This window comes from Bombus impatiens, unplaced genomic scaffold (assembly GCF_000188095.3).
Source record: "Bombus impatiens unplaced genomic scaffold, BIMP_2.2 scf_0640, whole genome shotgun sequence".
NCBI lineage: Eukaryota > Metazoa > Arthropoda > Insecta > Hymenoptera > Apidae > Bombus > Bombus impatiens.
In genome coordinates this window covers 927,078-952,492 of record NT_177059.1, presented here as the reverse complement: position 1 = coordinate 952,492, position 25,415 = coordinate 927,078, and the positions used below count along the sequence as shown (strand labels likewise).

General features: G+C 36.7%; 2 protein-coding genes across 5 annotated transcripts; one reads left to right on the top strand and one right to left on the bottom strand.

Moving 5' to 3' along the window:
• Window positions 1-48: 48 nt before the first annotated feature.
• Window positions 49-2,723, bottom strand: LOC105681196 (cleavage and polyadenylation specificity factor 73). Its single transcript, XM_012389349.3, has one exon. The coding sequence runs from the start codon at window positions 2,285-2,287 to the stop codon at window positions 227-229; it is 2,061 nt and encodes a 686-aa protein (XP_012244772.1). The 5' UTR covers window positions 2,288-2,723; the 3' UTR covers window positions 49-226.
• Window positions 2,724-4,243: 1,520 nt separating this feature from the next.
• Window positions 4,244-8,785, top strand: LOC105681197 (venom acid phosphatase Acph-1). 4 transcript variants are annotated; one of them, XM_012389351.3, is made up of 8 exons: window positions 4,244-4,576; window positions 5,789-5,841; window positions 6,174-6,278; window positions 6,350-6,615; window positions 6,747-6,903; window positions 7,113-7,442; window positions 7,827-8,088; window positions 8,123-8,785. In XM_012389351.3, exons 1-7 carry the CDS (start codon window positions 4,573-4,575, stop codon window positions 8,022-8,024), a joined length of 1,113 nt encoding a protein of 370 aa, XP_012244774.1. In that variant the 5' UTR covers window positions 4,244-4,572; the 3' UTR covers window positions 8,025-8,088; window positions 8,123-8,785. The 4 variants fall into 4 exon arrangements, with proteins under 4 accessions (XP_012244774.1, XP_033178348.1, XP_033178349.1 ...); XM_033322457.1 differs by lacking the exon at window positions 4,244-4,576 and adding an exon at window positions 4,938-5,001; XM_033322458.1 differs by lacking the exons at window positions 4,244-4,576; window positions 8,123-8,785 and adding an exon at window positions 4,938-5,001 and having other exon boundaries at window positions 7,827-8,091.
• Window positions 8,786-25,415: the final 16,630 nt, after the last annotated feature.

The window sequence follows — 25,415 nt, the reverse complement described above, 5'->3', positions numbered from 1 at the left end:
CAAAGTTTAAGATTCAAATTTATACAAAAAAAATTTGAACAGTAATTGTTATACTTTTACTTATTAATATCATTATTTTTGTAAAAATGTATAAGTGATTGTGTTGTATAATACCATTGAATTGTATAAGAAATAAAAGTCTTTGTTGTTCAACATTTTCTATTAATATACATAATAGTAATCTTGCAAGCATTATATCCTATATGTAACTTAAAAAAAATATTTCTTAAATTGTATCACAGGGAGGTGCAAGAGACTGGTGTAACTTTGTTACTGCTGTTTGTACTATTTGTTGAAATGTTTCATCTTCTTTACTGGTGACTTCTAAATTTAATAAATCTATATGTGCTTTTTTCCCATCAACTGTTACATACAGCTTTTCTCCTTTAAAGATCTTAGGAACAGAGTCCTCCCCAAACATTTCTTGTAACATTTCTATCAAACATTCTTTAAAATGCATTCGATCCATTTTTGTAGGTGCTGGTAATACTTTGGGTGGCTGTTCCATCATCTCAGCTTGTAATATTGCAGTCAAAACAGAATCTGCGTACATATCATTTACAGGTGTTGCGATCCACTCCATAGTAACAATTTTTCCATCAATTGTGACATCAATATTTTTAAAAACACGTAATTTTTTATCATCTACAACTTCCAAGTTTCCAGCAATTTGAGTTAGAAGATGTTTTAATACTGGTAATGATGCTGAAAAATAAATGCTCTGTCTTTGAATAACTTGACTCATACTCATATCCGTATATTTTGATAAGTCGCAAGGTGCTAGCATATGATAATTGAAATTTCTTTTCACTAAAACCCCAGATAATGTTTGTCCTGGTTTTGGTGTTTCCATTGCTAATGTGCCCATTACTTTGGCAGTTTTTTCCCCCCTAAAGTATAATTCTACAGCAACAGTATTTCTTGGATTATGTATTTCCATTGTTGTATTAGGATCATCTTCATATTCTCTTTGCAATGCTGCTTTTAATCTACCCATTTCATTTTGTTCCCCATGCACAAGTACAACATGTGGTGGTTTTAAAATACGTATGAATTCTGAAGTTTGTTGATAATCTGTATGTGCTGAAAATGATATATAGTCAACAGACATTTTTAATGGTAACTTTTGTCCAGACATGGTTGTAATCTCTTCAGGTTCTGATAAAATAGTTTTTGCCAATGTTCCCTCTACACAGTAACCAGCAATTATAACTCCATTTTTTGCATCTGTACACCAAGATTCAAATAATTCCCTTGATAGCCCACTTTGCATCATACCAGGAGAAGCCATTACTACACACGGTCCAATATCTTCAAAATGATCAATTCCTTTTAAATTGGAGATATGTTTAAATACAAAAGGATTGTTAATAGCTATTTGCCGTCTAATTTTGTCGTTCATTGCATTTACATAAGTTTGATAAACAGCCATACACTTCTTTGCTAAAGAAGAAGCATAATAAATGGGAATTTCATGAAGTTCAGGATGTTGACTCCAATATTCATCCAAAATAAGGAGAAGTTCCTGTGCTCTACCTAATGCAAACACTGGTATTAAACATCTTCCCCCTCTATTAACAATTTCATGAACTAAATTTGTAAATCTTCCTTCACGATCTTCCCTTTTTTCATGTATATGTGTACCATAAGTAGATTCAGTAATTAAAACATCTGGATGAATATTTGGAATTTCAGCTGCCATCAAATGTCTATCTTCTTGCCGACTAAAATCCCCAGTATATAAAATTTTAACACCTGCTATTTCAATCATAAACATAGCAGCACCTAATACATGGCCGGCATTATAGGCCCAAAATTTGATTCCAAACACATCTTTTTCTTCATGGAAATTGATAGTTTCTATTTTGTCCATACTAGTTTCTAGGTCAGATTCGGTGTATAACATTTGCTCTGTCGCAATGTTACTAACTTTGATATAGTCAGACAAGAGCCAACGATATATGGCTTTAGTGGCGTGTGTCATAAAACATCGTCCTTTAAAACTGGTTTTTTGTAAAAACCATGGTAAGGCTCCACAATGGTCCAAATGAAAATGAGAAATTAGCAGTAAATCAATCTCATCTGCTTCTACCAAGTCCACAAATGGTAATGCATCCATACCAGATAAGCCAGGATGTATACCACAATCTAACATAATCTTTTTGCCTTTAAATTCCAACATGATACACGATCTTCCGACTTCTTGGCCAGCTCCAAGCGGTCTAATCGATAATAAATCACTTTCTTCGGCTGGCACTTGTGTTTCTGGCTTTCTTTTCACAGACATTCTTTTATAATTTTGTGATTATCATCCAATCATAAAAATTATTCACAAATCACATTCTCATGTATAATTTGTTCTAACTATGTTACAAATGACACACGTTTTTTCTTATGTTTGTAGACATTGTTTGTACAAACATATCTTATTGTTACGCCAGAAAGAAAAAATGAATCTTCAACGATCATATACTTAACTAATAAGTAACGCGGTAATAGAGGTTAGAAAATTGTACTTCAGATTTAGTGGTTAAAATATATGAATGATATTTTCAATGAAATTAGTTAAACAAATCTAATCTTCTTCTCTGTTACTCGTATATTACAAACAAAATATCACGTTAATATTTAAATTTATTCCAACTTTTAATACGTAAGTTATGTTATTGTGTACGTATAGAGCAATTCAATACCCACTTACAAGCGCCACAATTGCAATATACTACATGTGGAAGCGTAAGTATAAAATTTAATATAATTTCATTTACATGCACAATATGCACATATTTCATTACTAACAAATATTTTAATTCTTACAACGGAAATGTAAATATGTAAACTTATATTAGTTTCTCCAAAAAATGAAATATATTTTATTTAACTTGATATTAAAGAAAGAAATAAAATTATACTCTTCGTTTGAATTATTCATAAATTTTAGTAGAAAAATAATTGGAAATTTCCATTTAATACATAAAAATATTTATATATTTCTCCAAAAAAGATTATAGGTAGTAAATGTTGAATACATGTAAGATTAACTTTTAAAATTAGACACGTCAAGACTAAAGATTATACACTACAAAGAATTATCTGAATTTCCGTTAATCATAAAACCACGATAGATTCTTAAACCAGGAATTTGGAAATTTTTCTATCTTCCGCTGTCTTTTCTTAAATTTAATACAACGATATAATGACTCGAGCTGTGTAAAACTTTTAAACAGAATTTCAACCTTAAAATAGTATTTTTAATTGGAACAGGCTTGTAATAACATCGGTTTTAATTAAATAAAAGCGTTACAAATTAAAGGCTAAGCTGAATTATACATGTAAAACTCGTACCTTAATCGCCAACTCGAATTTTTCATTTCCTTCCTGTACAAGCGTCTAATATCCATATGTATTTGATATCCCACGTTAGAATACACAACTTTTGTAAACTATGTGCAAAATCAGTTGTTTTAATTATAAAAATAACATAGATATTTAACTTTTTGTTCGAGACGAAAAATTACGCGCACTATTCAAAATTTCAACCGACGCTATCAAATTACAAATACTGCGTACATGTTACTGTCGACAGGTGGTGTCTCTACGTTCTATTCAATTTTAACAAAGCGCGCGAAAATAGATTGTTCTATAACATATAATTTTATATGTTACATTATTTGTATTATTATATTATTCTGCCTTTTTATTTGTAAGTTATATATCATCTCTTATGTCCTTGTAACGATATGTTTAATTCAAAACCTAAATATTTCTCATTTTTATCATTTCATTCTCACTTGATTCAGAGATGATATAAAAAATTAAAATAGAAGCAGAAATATATAAGATAAAGAAGAATATAAAAAATTAAATACCAGATTAAACAAATTTTGACGATTTATACATAGAAAATTGGTTTAAAAAAGATAAATGTGACATTGCAGATACATATGCCTACATTATTATATGTATTTAAATTAATAAATTTATTATATATAGATATATAAAGCAATAAAATTTATATCAACGATATTTAATGAATAATAGGTATCTATACACATACCTTTTAGTTACCAAAAATTATTAATCGTTGGAAACGTTTTGTATACTTTGCCAATATGTATCTGCAACCGGAAAAAATATGTGAACTTTAACCGAGAGTAATTTAGTTTAACATTGAAAGATGGCGCTTTTACAAGTACTGTCTGGATGAAAACGCGCCAGATTAGATTTCAATAAAATCTGAAATATTTGCAACATTCACGAAGATCATATCACGTAAAAGTATTATATATCTTTATTTTCATATATTTGATATTACGATATTATGATATATTTAATATTTGGTCTGTAGTCAAACAACCGTAACCTTGCGCGGAGACTTATATTTTTATTTCTATCAGCTGTCGATCGCGTAGGTATTTAACAAAGTGGGGCCATAGATTATGCTAGTAGTTTAACGGATTATTACTCGTGACAACGTAATTCCAAGATAATTGGCAATCAGTTTTAACTGTATCTATCTACTAACGGTATCTAAGTGCGTTGTGTCTTCAAGAGCAAAGTTCACACTTTAATATGAGTACGTAAAACATAAATACGTCATTAAAATACTTACAGTGCTGTATTATAATCTATTTTGCCTTATATATAGCTCAACATTTGATTATATAATTTTAACATTTGATTACATAATGTTGACTGGTAGAAACTCTAGATCGCATCAGGATACGTGTATAGTGCTATCAAACGTAGCTCGATTCCTACTGCCGCAAATTAATACAAACATTACGATATCTTCGAAACACAAAAATATTATATTCGAAATATAAAATAACTGATTTTCATTTTAGCTTTTATCTTTATGAAGAGGTTACAAGCTTCTTAGAAATTTGTCAATTTTCTTAGAAGGAAATTTACAAAGGATATAATCTAATGACTACACTGTATACTGCGCTATGTACATTTCGCAACTATCACTCTTGTTTACCCATTTTTCTTCACAGTGTATGTATATTTAAAACTACCTGAAAAATTTGAGAGAAACTTTTAAGAATTTATTCTAGATTCATACATGATAATGATACCTGATCTTATTTATTGACGTTAAGATAGATAAAAACATTATCTTTATTCGAATGTCTAAATTCTGAATTGATTTCGTCATTCGTGTACTCTTTATTTGCTTATTTTTCCTTTGTTTTCCTTGTGATTCGCGTCTGAAACTATTTAATTAAAATTTGAAAAGAGAATTTTATGGATTTATTTCAAAACCGCCGAAGCAATAAAAGACGTATCTTTATCCAAATATATAATATCATCTATGTATTTTTTACTATGTTTGCAATTTAAAAAAGAATTAAATTTTTTTTGTAATAGACAAACTTTCTTACTACTTTACAAATATCAACAGATGAAAATATGATATTCCATAAGTTTAAATGCTACTTCAAGAAATGATCGGACATGATATATTAATTGTAAATTTAAAAAATGTTAAATAATTGTTTGTTAATTTCGACCTTTTTATATATGTATTTTGTTATAATTCAGCAAGTTCAACTTGCAGTACAAGTTGAAATAGCAGTGCATGCAAAGGAACCGAGATGCTAAAGGTCACGAGTATATGCTAGTCCAGTGTCACTTCAGTTTAAAATAGCGTATACAGTTACGATTCTACGGCCAAACGGTTCAAGCACACAGTTATTTTAAAGCTTCTATCTTACAAACTTATTCTTTTCTCCGCCTATGTCTCGCATAAAATTAGTCCTAACGGTAATTATTCTTCTGATAGGTTCATTTTGCCAAGTAACAGATGGGGACTTTAGCCTGGAATTGGTTCAAGTAGTAAGTATTAATCGTTTATTTGATTTCACTTTATCCATCTTTAATTGTTTATTGTCCTAATAATTCTTCGGATTGTTAATTAAGGTGAGATTTCCTTAAACTACATTTTAAGATTTATATATTTTAAAGCTGTTTACTTTGTAATTACAATTTATCAATAGTCATTCGATAACGAGTTATGTTTTAAGTTATCATATTAACCATGAAAATGTAATATTCAATAACAACAGCGAATAGTTAATAATACAATTGGTACTAAAATTAAGAATGATTAAGAAAAATTAAGAAAATATCTCGATATATATTATTCATAATTCTTGGAATTTCCCCAGTTATTTAGACATGGAGATAGGACACCGCGTGAAAAAGAAATATCGCCAGTCGATTATCATAACATATCAATTTATGAACCGTGGGGTCTTGCTCAACTGACGAACGTAAGCGGTAATTGCGAACGTTACACGATAAAATAAAAATGTTATTGTTATAATAAATAAACTGTTTTCAGAAAGGAAAGATGAGAGAGTATCGGATCGGAACGATGTTAAAAGAACGTTATGGTAAATTCTTGGGAGATATCTATCATCCCAGTGACGTTTATGCGTACAGTACGGATCACGACCGAACGAAAATGTCCCTTCAATTGGTGTTAGCTGGGCTCTATCATCCAACTCCACTGCAAACGTGGAATCAAAATTTATCGTGGATGCCTATACCGATTTATTATATGCCAGAGAAAATCGATAATATTCTGAAACCCGATCTTTCCCCATTGTAAGCGTTTAAGACATTCTCCTGTTGTTTTATCATACATCGACGAAAGAGACGGAAATTTAGGAAGAACAATAGAGAAACATATAGAGAATGCAAATGAAAATATTAGAGTCAAAATGTTTTATTTACAGATATATGAAAACTGTAGACGAAGTTAGAAATACGGAAGAGATTCTTCGAAAACTACTATCCTATAGAGATCTATTCAAGCTGCTTAGCGAAAAGACTGGTCTGAATATAACGACAACGTATATGGCATATGAACTATACAACCAACTTGTAGCAAAGGTACGAGCAATTATTTATTATAATCTGAGATTGTAAAATTATTACCTTTTGAGTAATACCTGGTAACGATTATAGCGAAAATGATATAAAACTGAAGAATTTTGTTCTAATAATTGAATCAAAGAAACGTATAATACAGTTGATAAATTTTAATAATTTAGATTTGAAAAAATCGGGCAGGATGTATGTACATTAAAATAATTTTGCAGGAAACCATGAATCATTTATTGCCAGAATGGTATACCGAAGAAGTTTCCAAAAAGCTACAAGATATCGTGAAGATAGAATACGAAATACGTTCCTACACGCCGCTTTTGAAACGATTGAACGGCGGTGTGATTATCAGAAGATTCATTGACAATATTCGAATAAACGAGAAACGCGATAGACCAAGAAAGATTTACTTGTATAGCGGACATGAAGTAAATGTCGCTGCTGTTGTGAGAGCGCTCAACTTAACCGAGCCTGAGATACCGCCTTATGGATCTGCGATTATATTTGAGAAACTGAAGGATCTAAATAACAAGGTCTACATCAGGGTAATTACGTTTGATAATTTATCAATGTACTATGTATATAATCGAATTAATTTATTCAACGGGCTAAGACAAAATTAATACGAAGTATAGTAATACCAATGCATTAACTTAGTGAACGATAAAATCGATAAAGTTGCCGATTAATATATATTCGTACGAAGATGAAAGGATATTAATTCTTAGTAATTAAAAGTTATGGAACGTAATTAATCGGGTAATTATGGTTGGCAAGAGAACACGAGGTAGCAAAAACTATTTTATTCATAATTTAGTTGGTTGTTGCACGCATATTAGACAATGTGTTCGTTTGTTTGGATGGAACAAAGATTAATTAGTATCTTAATTTATTATTATTCAATTATATGTATTATTTTTTTCTTTTAGATGCTATTCTGGAACGGAGTTACGGACGAATTGAAAGTTTATAAAATTTCAGAATGCGACGAAATTTGTCCAATTGAAAAATATTTAAATATCGTAAATGACTTGCTTCCATCGGACGAGGAAGTTAACCACAAATGGGATTATCTATCGAAAGAAGAGTTACATAAACTATACATCGAAACGCTTAATGTTAATTAAACGTTGGTCATGTTATAACAACGATATAATTGCGACACGAAGTAACACTTAATATATATGAAAGATATATATTAATATGAAGGATAGAAATATGAAAAATAGAACTTCCTTCGCGAACTATCGTAAACTAATGACGTAACATAACAAACTAATAACAATATGTACTTATAATATTAAGTATTTTCAATCTAAGCTCGTTAAGAAACAAGTTGTCTTATATTCAATGAATAATCTTTCGAAACAAATTCAATTTTGTTTGTTTTATCACGCGTATGTATCACGAACGCGAACTTTAAATTTTAGATACGTATTCGATTAATTTTTGAGAACTTGTTCATCACACATTTTATATCTTGACTCAAGTTAAAACTACAATTGCCGAATGTATTATGTACAACCGATGGTAATTTGCAACTATTATCTTAGCCGATGATTATAGTCAACGCCATTTTACCTTTTACCGACGCACGATATAATTATTTATGGTAAGTTATCTTTGCCGATATTTAACGAAATGATTTTAATCAACCATCGATGACAAAAAAATGTATCGATCGTATGACCCTCTTTTTAATTTCTCCAACCGATCGCAATATGTACATAGATACATACATTATATTCTAGTTTAATTTCGTATATTCGTTGGACGCATAATTCTTAAATCGCTATAAAAATTAGTGCTCGATTGTTATAACATTCTTATATCTAAGATATAGAATTCTTTTAATCAGGAAAAATATAATAATAACATGCTTTCATAATATGTATTATATAAAATGCCGAATTTAAAAACATTTCCTATTGATGTATTCATTTTCGGACGCGCACACACACATATATATATAAAATATTGCTAAGAATACAAATATTATTTCATCCGATTTGCATGTCTTTTCTACTTAGTTGATTTCAACTTAATCGACAGTTTAATATATAGTACATAATTGATATTCATATTTTTAATACTATTATTAGTATTTTAACTTTAAGAACAATGACTTATAAATTTACTCGAAAGGAATTTGCAATAAAAATTCTTTCCACGATATTTTATACGTATACGAAATGCTAATTGCGTAAAATGCACGTTAGTACATGTAGGAATAGTAAGTTTAAGTCATACAATTCCAACTTATGTGTCTACGTATCTCTGATCACTTTTCGCCTTTATAACATATTAAGTATTACGCGGAAGTAAAATATGTATTAATATATATATATATATTTATAAATATTTCATTATCATCTTGTCATCCAGGCCTATTTCTGTAAATTTGAAAACACGGTTTGTAATAGTTTAGTAAAAATTACACGATCTAGCGGTATTATCTAGTATTATGGAAAAACTATAGTATCAGTGATCGTGTTCGATCGTATCTTTCACGTATATAAAACCATCCCTTCAAATAATGATTTTGTACTCGTCACTGATAAATATTTTCAACAGAACTTGCCATAGACTGCGTATTTTTAAAACAATAATCAATACGTACTCCACGCAATTCATACGCATACTTCCAATCGTGGCCGCTGTACGTGTCCCAATCGCTCGTCCGACGTTCGTTGACCGATCTCGCGCCGCGAAAAACAATCCAAACAATTTTATTTTCTTTTCACGCAAGGAATATCGTTTCGTTCGACAAGACGACCTACGCACGTACGATGGCTCGCCAGAGTCTCGGAACAGCTGTAAAAACGTTTTAAAAAAAATTTTAAGAATTTATCACGCGTATCGATGATCAAACATCGTGTGAAAAAATTGTATCCTATATAATTTTCTTCTTATTTCTCGATAAGGTCATCGTCTTGTGTCCACCCGTGTTTGTTGTTCGACCGGATCCCAACACACGCGGTGTATAATTCATGACGTTTCTCTTGCTATTAACGATATCGCCCTAAACGTATACGTGCGTATCTACCGCCATTCTTAAATGCTACATTTTTGTATATTTCGGAGAAAATATTAACGCGGAGATTCACGCGTATATCGTTAAACGAAACGTTTTAAACGAGTACATTGGATCCGAGAAATTATTCCACGTTGTTTGGCTTCGTACGGGACAGATCGCGAAGAATCGATCCCCGTGATCGGATTAGAGTTCGAGTACGACGACTTAACTACAAATGATCATAATACATACAAACAAGCGCAAACGAGCGTTTGAGCGGTATAGAATAGTCAGAATTGTCATTAAGCCCGAAGAATGGTTGCCCGTTGTGACCCGTGGGATCTGCCGGTTGCGTCTACACGCGCCTCCACGCGCCTCCACGCGCCTCCACGTTCGACCGAATCCAGTCACACGGACAGCATACACCTTCGCAAACGTTCGATTCCCTCGATTCTTGCCTCGACCCCGACAGATCTCGTATCATCCACCGCCATCCCCTGGGCTCTCACTCATCTGCCGACAAAAGAGCATCTGCGCGATCCGATCTGTAATGCTGCTGCAACCTGTTCACAAGTAGCTTGCCCCGTGCACAGCATGAATTCATTATCAGTCTAGTATAAACATATTGCCACTGGAATCGGGAACGGGGAGCCGCTGTCAGTGGCGGAAGCTACGCGCTACCAATCCGACTGCTGCTTCTGCCTATTATCCATCCTCCCCCCGGACCACCTATCCGTTCCACGGCTTACCATTCTTTCATACGTCAATCAGCTTATAGAAAATTCTGATTTAGTCAATTTTAGCCGGAACGCGTAAAACTATAATCCCATAGACGGGCTGCTAATCGAAGAATCGGCGGAACGCTGGGCTCTCTGGCTTCCGCAAGGCGCCACAAATATTTCGTAACCGAGTTTGTTATATCTCGTTGGAGTCTGGAACCTGTTTTCTATCTTATCGAATCTTAAGATTCGCGAAAGATCGTCGTTTGGTTAGCTTTAACTTGCCGGGACGCGTTACCGCGATACCATGAGCAACCACGAGTAAGTCGAAGAAGAATACGACGATCGAAACGTAACAGTCCCTTTTTCATATTTTGCTATTACACATCTTTTATCCGTTTTTGTTTGAGATTCCATGCGTGCGTTTCCAATTCGTAGAGAACCCTAGGGCTTAAAAGTTTTTTCTTGTTACACTCTGGTCACCCTTAAAAATACTCACCCTTCGTACATCACACCTTCGCGCATAAGATAAACACAGTGACAGCTGTCATTCGATCGTTTCTATGTATACGAAATATATGTACTTTGGACAAAAACGACTTTTAGGGAGAAAAACTTTGTATTTAACGTCCGTCTACGAATAACATTCTATGCGTTGAAAATTCCATCTACACTATAAAATTCTATAAAATTCCATCAGTCGTTTCGTAGGTACTTCGTACCTTTCGTACCTTCGTTTCTATCGCACATAGTAAACAGGTGTTTGTTTTAAAGATTCGTACGAATCACCCAACATGTTTCTCTGTGTGTCATGTTTCCAACAAAGATCACTACGATATAGATAAATCTGTCCCATCTTTTACAAAGAATTCTTCGAAAAGCCCAACTATCCAAAGCTGTAATATCTCTGAAAGCAGTGTATCTTCAGAAGCCGCGATATCTTTAGTCTTGTCTGGAAACTAACGAGAGAGAATCCGGTTTATAGACGGACGATGCAACTCGTTTCCCCGACGTTTGACCGAAATTCTCAGGAAAACGAATTTTCGCGATGAATCGCCGGAACTGGAACGAAAGCGGTGATCGAAAAAAAAAAAAAAAGAAATTCTTCCTAGGCGTAGCTAATATAGCGGACACACGTACGTAGACGTAGGTACACGTGTGTGGTCAATGGCAGGCTGACTGTATATGCAGGACTGCGGTGGCAGGTGACGGCGTGTTGTGAGCTGCATAATGAATAATGCCAAAGCCGAACCACAAGCCGTTCCTGTCCTTCCACTTGGCTGACTGAATGACAGCCAGTCTAGGAAAAACCGCTGATTGGCTGTACATGCTCCTGGCTCTCGTGTCTGTCACATTCTCTGTGTCTACCTATGTGGGGCTCGATCGAAATCAAGCTACACGCCGAGACTGATTTTCGTGTTTCCACCCAAAGGCGAATTCGTTCGATTTCTCGTTTCTTTTCGAATATCCTGTATCGCGTTCCGGATACAACGTTCGATCGATGGTTAAATGCTAAGTCTCAACGAGACAGGGTTAAAGGGTGTGTGTTCGAGTACGATGCTCGAGTTTCCAGAGAATTTGCAGATCGATCGAATTTTTACGTTATTACGCGTATACGCGTAGATACAAGAATCGCTTTGCTTTGATCTAACGCGCGAAACGCATTTGTAAAGCGTCAGCAGATATTTATAAACGGAGGGTTCAACTACCATGCACAGTGTTTGTAAAGTTTTCTTAGCACTTTCGCGTATATGGTGCCACATCCGAAGCTGTATGGTCGATGCGATGTTGTTACTGTCACGATATAAATTATAATTAGTGGAGCCCGTAATACCCTTTGAATAAATAATCAACGAGTAGCAGCAACTACCCGTACGCTCGCCTCCATTTAAGTCAAGGTCTCGGAACTCATTTCTTGTCACACCTTTATGCTCCCGTTGAACGTAAATTTACACGGTAACCGCATCTCGAAAGTCGAGCTGCTGCTACGTCGATAATTCGACAAAGGACGATTTCTTTTCCGTTTCGTCTATCGACGTTAACGAATCGACGAGTTTCGAAAGCTAAATTAAAATTTAAAGAAACACGCGGATCGATAAAATTCGTTTAACCAAGAACACGTTTCAATTTCACTAACGAACGTATTTTTTTATCTCCCGTAAGAACGAACGTATTATATTTTATATAATTTCTTGCTTTTTCTTTTAAATCGACTAGTAGAAAATTATACCAATTTCGAACGTCGTAAGAATTAATTTTAATGTCTCCAAATACGATAAAAACGATAAAATAATAAAGGCGATTTTATTGTATAATTATTATTTATTATATAATTTTATGGCGTTGAAGCTGGAGAAAAAGTAAAATTTACAGCGCCTATTTCATAACTAAAATACGGCTTAAGGTATGGAGATGCACGAGTAAGACTTCGTTTAAAGGACACTGAAATTGCTGGCTCGCAACCCTCGATAACCGTGACGGTGCTTGGAGAATCGAAAACTACTTTAAAGTAATTAGAGGATTGTCAACCCATCCCAACCCATTGCCTGTTCCCATTAGGGATGTTCCTCGAGTACAGATTCGAGTGGGATGAACGAGGAAAATCCCTGCTCTCAAACCCTCTCGCATCAGGAATCCGACTAAAATTTGCAGCTGGATATTATTTTAGATGGCGAAAAATGTTCGATCAGCCGTTACGCAAAATGCTACGTATTACGTAAAATTTCAGGAATTCATACCACGAAAGCAACTATCGTCGTCCAATTTCGAAATTTTGCCTTTATTTATTTCGAATAATACCATTCGTTCTTCGTACAGATACATATATATATATATATAAAACATTTTACGTCACAGGCGCAGAATTCGTTCTTTCTTTACCATTTTCCATGGATTCTATCGTATAGATCCGATTCGCGAGATAATTAAACCAACAGTTACTTTATGTTGGAAATGAGCGAAAAAGACGATAGACCACAGGTACACGTAGATGCAGGTAATACGAAGGAAGTTTAGGAATGATTTAAGATGGTATTTTATTTTATTCTTTGTCCGAGGTGGAATCGATACTCGATGCAGAATTTTCCAACAGCTTTTGTCCGTGTTCGGTAACAAACGGCAGATGGTTTCCGAAAAGGCTTTCGGAGTTGCTCTTCTTCGGAATTCGTCGAATTCGAAATGGTAGCGCGGTCTCAGTTTCCTAGAACGCTCCTTGCACGCAAATTGGGTTCAACGTGAATACTTAATGCGAAACTGTGGTCGAGCAGGAGTCAAGGTGCAGTGATGGGAGACAGAGAGGAAAAGGTCGTTTGGCGTCCGTCCGAGGTGCCAACTTAGTTAGATCGTCCAACCAGGCGACTTCGCACGGTACATCACGTCCGATATATCATCGACATTCTCTACTATTATACATTTTCCAAAAGGCATTTTATTAACCGAGAACCAACATATTTTCGCTTACCTAATGACCGAATCCCGTGTCGTAGATTTATAGGCATAATTTTGCTGCTCTATGCATAGATCACGTACTGTTATAGTTGGACTATGCGATTAATCCTTCTTATTTCGCGGAAAATAGTTGCGATAATAATTTATCGCGTATTTGCACCTGTTAATTTAATCGATTTATTCGAATCTAAATTTACGATATTAATTGAAATTTCATTTAATCCGTTGGAAATTTGAGTCGTACTGCGAATAATTTCGCAAAATGTCAGCGAAAATATGGCAGTTTTTAAAGCGTATGGCGAGACACGCGGGGTCGTAGCCAAAGAGAATGGAGGAAATCAGAATCGACGGAACAACGTATGTACATACATACGACAGCATAATGTATAGAAGTAAAGAAAATTTTCTGTTTGATTTTATGGCAGCATCCTTTTATCGAACATTGTACCTACTAAAGAAACATGTTACATATTGAAGAAGATCCTGCTTCCGAAGCCACGCGATCCGTATTCCGACGATATCAGAAGAATATACGATGTAAATGATTCTCGTTATTAGGTAGAAACCGAGTTACTTCGTCCTGTAAGCGAATTACTAAAATTGCGAGCTGTTCCCGTACCGTGGCAAGGACGTATTTTACTGCGAGTATTAGAAAATATTTAAAAGAATTCAACGTTGTAGATTTCTTTACGTACATAAATATATCGATACTCGTATATTTAAAATTATAGGAATTTCGTACAATTTTAATGTTATCGGTGTCGCGCATGTCGATAGGATAAAACGACTTGCATCGTACACGCGTAGCTGTATACGTTGTTTCGCGAAATGCGTGAAATACGTCGAAAAGCACGACCACGCACGGTTAATCGTCGTTTCTCGCTACCTGCGAGGAATATCGGTCGCTTTTCTCTCGCGTCGACATCCTTCGGAGGAAACAAAACGATTTACTCGACGAAATTGGACGTGAGAAAGTTTTTCTCGCCCGGGCAAAAAAAAAACGAGAAGAAAAGAAACGGGGAAAAGAAGAAAAGAAGGGAAAAAAGAAAGAAAGAGAGACAAAGATACACGTTACAGGCTGTGTGATTAAAAAGAAAGAGCAAGTCCACGGGAAAGAAGTAATAATCGCTAGAGAAGGACGACGCTTATCCTCTGATACAACATTCCGGACGTCCTCGGTATCGTGGTCACTGCAGTCGCATTAGTTAGGACTAACAACGCTGGCGGACAATCAAAAGCTGATGGGCCATGATTCGCTATGATAATGAACCATGAATATGGCATGAGGCGAGTGAGCTGGGGACGGCAACTCCTCGCTTCGCTCGCTAGCCTCCATACCGTGGCCAATGGTCGGGGTTAAAGGGAGTTGAGGTGGGAATATGAAGGGATGAGAAGAGTCGAGCCACCGATGCGCGGTAATACCTCTGTTGACGCTCGGATTAAAGTCTTTTTCGACGCACGCATCGAACCGGTTTCATCGGCATCGAGCCCTCCCGCTTGTCCACCCTTTCTGTCACGAGTCACCAAACTCGGCACAGAGTTATCCTTTGCATTTCCGATGCGATCCTCTAAGCTCGGCGCCGGCAATCGAGCGCGGTTCTTGCCAATCGGTTTCTTGCCGATAACGAAAGAAGACAACTAGCTAACGAGCGATAAGCCAATGATAAGCGACCAATTCCAACGAGTTTTTCGCGAAAAGCGAACGGGTCTTGGCCGCGTTATCTGATAAGTAACGTTGGCCGAGTATCACTGTTCCAATCTCCTAACGTTAGACGAGGGTTAAAGAATTGGAATTATTTTCAGATGGAACGTTCGACTTGTAAGTAAACTTGCGAGTTTTCGTTATTTCGAACGATAAAAGCTGTACGATTTAGAGATATACGCGAACGATTTGATAGTACTTAATGATTTCTTGGTAGTACAGGAGATTCAGATCGATAGATTTCAGTGGTATCGGCAAATTATAGCTTACAACGAGCAAGTGGTAGTCTTTCTAAAAACTACCCTGAGACGTATCGTTCCGTTAACTTCAAAAGGGTTAAAAGAAACAAACTTTTCCTTTCCTTTCTAAAACAAGGTTATCGTCTGACACAACGGCTAATAGCTTAGCCGATGTATAAACCTCCTTCGAACGCACGCAAACGATATAAAGACTTAAAGATCGAAGATACAAGATAGGAGATATAGCTAGCAAAAGTGACCTACAAATATCTATATTCGGCCGCGTTAAAAAACACGCAAGACGACATACCGTGCGCGATGTGGGGGGTAAGAAGGGCGAAAAAGGGCGAAAAGGGCGAAACGACGTACATATTGTCTAAGATTGTAAACCGTAGAAAAGTGCATAAAGCAAGACCGTGAACGCTCGTGGCGATAGAGGGCATGCGGTAGGAGAGGGGGTGCAGAGAGTATAAGGGTAAGTTAAGGGTAAAATAAACGGGGGCGGTTGGATAAAAAGGAAGGGAAGAGAAGGGAAAAGAGGGGCAAGCAGAGGAAGAAGAAGGAATATGCGTGCACGCGAAGGTGCGTGCGCTGTATAACCATAACCGCGGAGCTGGAGCCACTGTTTCAGCGTTTCACAGAGCGGAGCGGAGCCGAATGACTGAACGAGGGTGCGGACTCGCGTGGCCCGCATTGGCTGCTGAATTATATATGAATGGAGCGTAAGGGCTGTTGCCTAGCAACCGCATACACCACGTTAAGACAAAATGGAGAAGCACGCAGCATCCGTGCGCGGGCTGAGCTGCGTTCTCCCTTTCTCCGTCTCTTTTCTCTTTGCATCGCGGTCGGGTCGCGTCTCGTCGTCGTGCATTTCCAGCAAGAGTAAGACGTTCTTCTCTCTCTTCTTCCGACTCAACTCGCCCCTTCCTTCGTCTCCTTTTTCCGTTTCTCCCGCTTCTACTCGACGAACCATTTTGCTTCGGCCGGCGATCAAGCTTCGCAGGACATTTTTTCTCCCGCTGTACACTTTCGATTTCCCTTCGATTTCCATTCGATTCTCCGCGTATCTCGCGTCTGTCGTATCCGATATCTCGATTTAAAGGCGATTAAGGCATCGGCAGAGACACGTTCGAGTTTTGAAAATTCACGCTGCTTGTTTCTCCGTTCTCGACGTTCGGGAAGCTAGATTTTTCAGTCGGTTAAAAGAAAATTACGTTTGGGGTTTTCGCGTCGTTGGTGTTTTTCTTACTCGCGCGAGCAATTTCTCAAGTTACTTTTAACGTGGAATTAGGAATTAGGAACGAACGCGTAAGTAGGTACAGCTAGAGTTGTACGTATCATAGTGTAAAAAATATTTTTTCCCATTGTAGATACGTTAATGAGATTTCTTTTTTTATTTTTTATTTTTTTCTTTTTTTCTTTTTCTTTTTCTTTTTTCTTTTTTTCTTTTTTTCTTTTTTTGCCATTAACGGGTGGCCAGTGACGCGAGGTTACGTTACCGAATCGTAATTTCAGCTTGGATCGTTCTATCCTTTTTTCCTGTTCGTCGTTTCTACTATTTTACGTACGTGCGCATTAAGCTGATAAGTAGACGTATCTTTGACGGGAGCAATGGACGTCCATTAGCAAGCTTTGTACCGATCTCGGGGTAGCCTTCTACCCCGGCGTTAACCCCACCAACCTCGCTACCCCAACCATTATGTCCCGACTATATCGTACGCGGCGAGCCACGTACTGTTCTTCTTCCCATGAGCGCCATTATTCGTTCCTTCTCCGTCTTTGAAATATGCTTAGGTCGTTCCACGGTTGCTTTCGTATGTATCTTGATCTCTTACGACGCTCGATATGAGCGTTTATCACGGTGGATAAATTATTTCTACGAATTTCAACCTGAAAATAACATCTATAGAGCGATACATATTTTCGTCGACCGAAATTTGGTAATAGCGTCGCCAATAATCGTAATTATTTGCGATACAAGCTATGCGAGATACGGATATGATCTTTTTGAATTATTTAATCTTATAAAATTAGGAATATAAACCTTTTAGGACGTATTATTATCTCGTTGTTATCGATACCCTGCGATAAGAACTCCTTTTACTCCTTTTACCGCATAAATCATCGATATATTTCCGATAAGATGTATCTACGTCTATCTACTTGCTTATCCTGAAATAAGCATTTAGCCGCTTTAAATTATACATCTTGGACAGTCTTGCGTACATACGTACGTATCTACTTACGCCATATGCGCTAGAGCGTATGTGTCTGACAGGTTACGGACCGTTTCTACTTATTATCGTAAACCGGTGTGTACTATCTTTACGAGGTATATTCGTATTTACGTGTGAGATCAGACGAGCACGGTTGACCCGCTCATGTGACATTTCGCGTACCTACTTTCGGCACAGATTTCCAGATTATATGTATTTCTTTAAATTGATATGTCTGTAATTCGTATGTCTATATAGGTTGTATTTATTTCTATAGGCGTAATATTAACGCAGACCCGTCCGATTAGTTGCAAGTCATTTCTACTTAGAGTCTGTACGCGAAACTACCACAGCGCGTTAGAAGCAAAAGTAAATAACGTCGTTTAAATAAGGAATTATTTTATGTTGAATATTTCTTTAAAGAGATATCAACGTATTTATAGATTTGTTACACTTATTTCGAAGATAAACGTTTAAAATTGACGTTTCCTAAATTTCAATTTGTTCCGCTAAATATCAAGGAAAGTTATTAAATTAATAATTAATATTTGTACGTAGTGATTATTAATTTTTATATTTACTAAATATATTATACGACACGCGTGTACCGCTCTTTTAAATCGCGTTATATCCATTTAGGTTTGTATTTTCTTGATTTTCTGAAAATTAGCGCGGAAAATGCAACATCTTCCAATTAGATAGGCAGGTACGGTATGAATGAAAGTGCTTCGTTAAAATTAAAAAATTGTACCGCGGTAAATTTTTATTAGTACATTTATTCCTAACGATATTATTATCTAGACTTATAATTGTTCGCTAGTACCTACTCGTATAAACATGGAGTAGAATTAAGAGCAATTTTTTTACATCTAAAGTAGAATAATAACTCGTAGTTTGAGTTATAACTTTTTGCATGTAATAGAATTTTTAATGCAAGAAATTTTAATAATAATTATTCTGGTTATACAATGGGCCGCCAAGTCTGTAACGCAGCCTGCATATTTTATAGTTATTAAGCAATGTTGCGTTGTACAAAATATTGTGCTAAAATTACCATCAAAAATATCAGATCTTCTCGGTCAACTTGCACAATAACATCAAACGGATTAATGGATGAACATTTCTGTAATCGTGTTTTCCCATACACTTTTACAAAATATCGATCATAAATTTCTCACGGCAATCGTTCCTTTTTTCACAAATTCCGTGCTTCGTGGTATAATTTGCCATACTGCGTATCGAACATTTTCACGCGTTTGGTTCGACCATTTGAAAGCCACGTTGGTCCTCTTTAAAATTGAAAAGTAGAGAACAGTAACAATGTCGATGTAAAAATTATCTTCTTAAATTTTTATTTTATTTTTCTCTCGTCTTTTCGCGGTGAAGTATCTAAACGGTGAAGTAGAGAAATTTATGAAAAATCGAGTCGAATAGTTTGGATTTCTATTTGTACAAAAGTTAACGCCAATCTGAACCGTCGTTTTATAAAATAAGGAAGCTTTAGTAACCAATTTCGACTAGAATACGTTCATGCATCGAAACGAAAAATCGACGTATATACGTATGTATGTAGTTTCTTCTCCCGCGAGCATCGTCTCTCATCTTTCTTCCTTCACAATCCATTTGAACCGGTCCTCTCGGAACCTTTTTTCACCCAGCGGATCACGTGACAGATCACAGCCGTTTCTTGGTGACACATGTAAGAGACCGGTTCTAGTCCCAATACGGGCGAAGCAAGCCGATCATCTCAAATTACAAAGGGTATCGGAAACGGATTTATTTCGCCGCCCTTTTTCCTTCTATTATACGCTTAACAGTCCGTCTATAGTCTATAAGCTCGAAACGGATCTTTCCTCTTTGATCGCGTATGATTTTCAAAAATGAACGCGTAATAACCGTTACAATTATCGGCATTTTGGTATTAAAAGTTCGTTACTCTTTCGTTCGAACAATCGTCTTTAAGAAAAATTAGCTAACGGTAATGCAAAAATTAATATTTTCAACTTGTCTCTTAAACAGAGTTGCATATCCGAGTTAAGTTGCTAGGTGTCTGCTTGTAGTCTGTAGCGTTTGTATCAGGTTGTCCGAGAAGTGTCCTTCTTTCTCAACGTGTTTTTTACAACAGTGCACCTTTGTACAAACGCGAAACCAAGTCTGTGAAATGTCGCGGTGTTTATCTCGACAGAAGAAAACGAATCATACGTAATTCGATGAAATAATATAAAACGAAGAACCTGTGCGTCTATTATTCCCTCACGACGCGGAAGAAACTTTTCGGACAACCTAATATATATAACAATAACACACGATGCAGGGTAGCTACGTGTAATTATTCGATCTCAGTTTAGGTTAGATGTTTGGTTCGCAGTCAGATTAAAAGGGTAATAATCAAATATGGTACACTTAATTCCCTTGTATCCCGATATAATTCCATGGAAAATATATGTGTTTCTCCCCCAATCTGTAGACCCCACCCAGCCTGTTAAATATAATCTGGTAGCGCGTTTGTTACTTCTTACTCTTCCATCTCCTCCTCGCAGTATTCAAGTTCCCAGTTTCCTCGTGTAGGCTTTGTAGAGGCAGAACAAGGGGTTAACCTCCTACATTATTCAACCGTTCATTATATATGAATAAATTTTCGAGTAATGCCGAGATAAAGCTGCCAAGTTTTAGGTACCTGCTCCGCTTGAATATTTAGAAGACACTGTCACGCAGTACCGTTATGCTCCGTCTTCTCCTTAACTTTCCGAGATTCATATAGAACTATAACGTTCGTCGATACGTATGTACTCGGAGGAAGGGACGTTTCTCAACGATTTACAGATAGATATTAGCATTATGCTAATTCGATTGCAATTACTTTTAAAAGCTCTTTCATGAAAATTCTATATGTCTACGGACAAACAATGAATTCGACGATCCACGCTGTCATCCTTGATCGTGTTCATCGATGTTGTTGATACTTACATTGTACATATTACGCTTGGAATTTACTACTATACGTACGTACGTGTTAGAAAGCAATAATTTTTGCATCAATATATTTAAACGAAGTTTAACTCTGCTTTTAAAGCATATATCACGAAAGACCAGTTTTATTGCTCAGCATTTTTTTTTTTTTTTGTGCCTTTTATAATTGATCGTTAGTGAAACAGAAAATGTTCTGCTTTTTAATAGATCACGTTAAAACGTCGGAAATATAGTATCGCGTATACATAATTTGTTACAAAACGATATTGGGTTGTTACTTATTAAAGCGTATAACATTTTGCTATATTACGTCACTTAATATCGGTAATGAAATTTAAATAGAAATTTAAATTGATTTCAAGTGATTAAAATTACAGTTCATTGCTTTTCCTATAAAACTTCAATGAAACGTTAACGTATCGTGCAGAATATTAATAACAGCTTGCATTAAATTAAATGTATCTTTACCTTGTAAAAATAAATAATAAAAAGTTCAAGCGAACCACCGTAAATCGAATATTTTTAACAATAAACAGAGCGACGATAAAATGAACCGCTTGTGGACTAAAGAAATTACTCGATCGATTAAAGATTAGTAAATCGATGCTGAAGAGGCGCAAAAGAAATTCGAAAGGGATAACGTACAAAACACGACGCGCGAACAATTAATAAAGAAGATGAAAGAAATTGACACTTTGAAATTTGTTAAAATTCGTAATTGATAATTCGATATACAGTTATGAAAGATACTATTTCGGTGATCTTATCGAGGGTGGCGCTCGGCTTTACGAATTTTATCGCAATAGTCATATCGGTTAATAAGGCAGAATGTACATACTTACATAGATTCACGACATGATCGATACTCGTTACTCTCGACTAATTTAACGTGATTACGTGACGGCAGACGGGTCAATAGGAATTTACAGTGTTTGCCGATAGAAATCAAAGCAGGGCACTTAACCGTGTAGACAGACGACAGGCGGTGGAGAGAAGCAACTTGACTGGCACGGAGCACAGGAGAGGGAATATAAGGGAGATGAGAAGAGAGCGAGAAAGGGAATCGCGAAAGATAGACAGAGTGGGAAAAATCCCAGGGAAAGAATCCGGGTTTCATTCGCTAATCAACGAAGATGGAAGCGAAACAGAAGCTCGAATAAGATAATAAAAATGGGGAAAGCGGGCGAACGATAAGAAGAACAAGAGATAAAAGTAAAATAAGAAGAACGAAAATTAAGGATTCCGATAGAGCGACATCGAGAGTGCATAAAGGATAAAAGCATAGTACGGCGGAGTGCAGAGGCTTTTGGAATTGAGTGGAAAGAGTCACGACCACGACTGCCAGTCAACCGACCATTCAACTAGTTTGGTCAAGACTTGGCTAGTTGGACAACGAAACACAGCAACGAATCAGAGAGCAACATCAGTTTCTACTGGCTGGTCGAGTAGCCAACTACGTCGGCAGCCAACATAGTTTCCTTCTTTTAATGTCATGTCACTACCTAGAAACGAAACGCGTTAATCTTTTAAGAGTATTGGCTGACCGATCCTTGCCAATTCCCTGGGCAAACCGCTACCACTTCGATTGACCATTCCTTTGAGCTTTATATTGTACGTACACCGACTGGCGATCGGTCTCTGCGCCGACAGAAACGTAAGAAGGTATACTTTATAGTTGGACGATTTATCTGGTAATAACGTCATTTGAATCACGCGAAACCGAATTGCAGTCGAAGACACGCGATACCGTGTAGTCCGTCCTATTCGTGCTTCGGGTGGAAGGAGGACAAGTTTAAAATTGGGGTTCATAGAATGTGACACACTTCGATGGCGGTTCTTCCTCCGCGATACCTTAATAAATTTAATCGATCAGGTCGTTTCTTTCGGTACTTTTACCACGAAACTACCACGCAAATTAGATACGTAAAAAATTTGATTTCTCTGGATAAATCGATCGTCATAGCGCTTCGTATGGAACGACGCGGCAGGTGTTTCAACATCGTGACAATTACGAGCGTTAATCTTCATCGAATGTACGTACCTATGAATACGGTTACGTGTTACTTTCAAAGCGTTACATTTAAGGGCATTTGGTATATTATTCGTCAAATTCAAGCTTCGAACGCGCGTATTCCCAGAGCAAATAAGTAAATTTCCAAGTAGCTGAGCCAACAGCGCTTGTATCTTGCTCCAACGCGCTTCGCATCTTCTTAACAGAAGCGCCATCGAGACGCAACTTTTGCCCTTGCTTGAACGAGAGAAAGAGCGCGAGAACGAGCGTGTTAATAAGATGACAGGGACGGAGGCGCGTCTCTATAGCCGGCTGATTTGAAGTGGTTAACAGAAGAATACAAGGGGGCGAGACTGCATCAACATAGAGGGTGACCGTACGAGTTTTTGTATTATACGGAGATTATCAACCTGTTCGGTTCCATTTCGAGGGTACACAGAGTGCCACCGGTAGTAGTAGATAGTAGAAGAAACACGGAACGAGCGAAGACGAGGAGCGAGAGAGCGAGCGTGATGTGGTGGCATACGGAGAGAACGAAAGGGGGACGCTCGTAGCTTGTAGCTTGTAGCTTGTAGCTTGTAGCAGAGCGAGGAGAGTTGGAAGGGGTCGAGGATGAGGTAGAACGGAGAGGGTCGTCAAGAAGGGGGTTTGTCCCAAGTTGGGGGGTCGCGAATAGAGCATGCAAGCACGCACAGGCTGCATTCCCTTGGGACGAGGCCGCTCTTTATGCTCGATATAATACCGCTCTCAAAACATACACACTTCTCCCGTTCTCTTAACGTGTGTAGTCGGGGAGCGAGCCGGGCTACACGATAGGTGGGGTTCCTACATCTATGTATGTATATCGTTTCACTGTCTATACCAGTCTATGGTACAACAATACCGCTTCCTACACGACCGAGCCGCGAGTGTACAGCCGACGAACGCGACCTGCACCGGATACGGGATCAAGCCCGTAATTGATTTGAGAATCGCAAACTCGTCTAACGATAAGATGCTCTCCGATTTAGGAAACGAGGGGTCGAATTGTGTTTCTGCTGGCTACACGGAGATTACCGTTCCGACTCTCTTTACTTTAAAGAAGAAAATTTTGGAATTTTATTGCGCCGTACTGCTTATACTTTGCTGGATTGCAACGATCGGAATGCGAACGTTTAGACATTTATAGCGGCTATATACAGGGTAGTTGGTAACTGGTGGTACAAGCGGAAAGGGGGTGATTCTACGCGAAAAAAAAGTCGAAAATATAGGATAAAAATTTCTTTTTTTTTTTAATTTTTTTAAAATCTACAGTGAGATCCGTTATAACGAGACGCGATAAAGTGCACGCGTACCGAGCGAAAATTCAAAGTCGATTTTCTCGAAAACAAAGCCTCGAACGAAAAATTTTTATTCTATATTTTTGACTTTTTTTTTCGCGTTGAATCACCCCCTTTCCGCTTGTACCACCAGTTACTAACCACCCTGTATAAAAGATATAGACCATGGTATGTATCATAGCGTTTACATTCTAATTGCGCAATTAGGTTCGAGTATATCATATATGTACTTTTCGCTTGCAAAATGTTTCATATTTATTATATTTTCTATTACGCCAGTGCTATGAATAATATACATCTTTCGTATCTCTTCAAGAATTTATGTATATTCCTCATTTGACGCGAAATTGCAGCATCTTTATATCTACGTGCATAAAAATGTATGCAAGTGAAGATACTTGTCTTTCGTATATGTATGTTTGTGCGTATATGTACGTACGTACATACTGTGTTATTTTATTAAGTCGTTCTTCTTACTAGGTTGAACTGCAACCTATCGCTCAACTTTACGCGTTCCGTTTCTGTGTATTCTTTATGCGTGGACTTTCATGTTCCATATCGTGACTAATTATAAGGCGATTCCTCAGTCTCGCGTGTCAAATACCTACCCGTCACTGTGAACTTACGTTTCTTTCTATGCATCAGTCACGGCATTTTCTATTCGTCGACCTGTCTTCGTTATAATTGTTCGTGCAACAATTAAACGCGAAACCCTCGTACTTCCGCGAAATTAACTTCTGTATGACTGAATTTTGACACGCATTTACACGATGTTATAGAGTTTCGCTTCAAATGCGACATGACACAGTTTTACTCATCACGCGTTAGGTGTATAGTATACAGAGATAAAACGTCAAGTGATAAGCGTTTTAGGACATC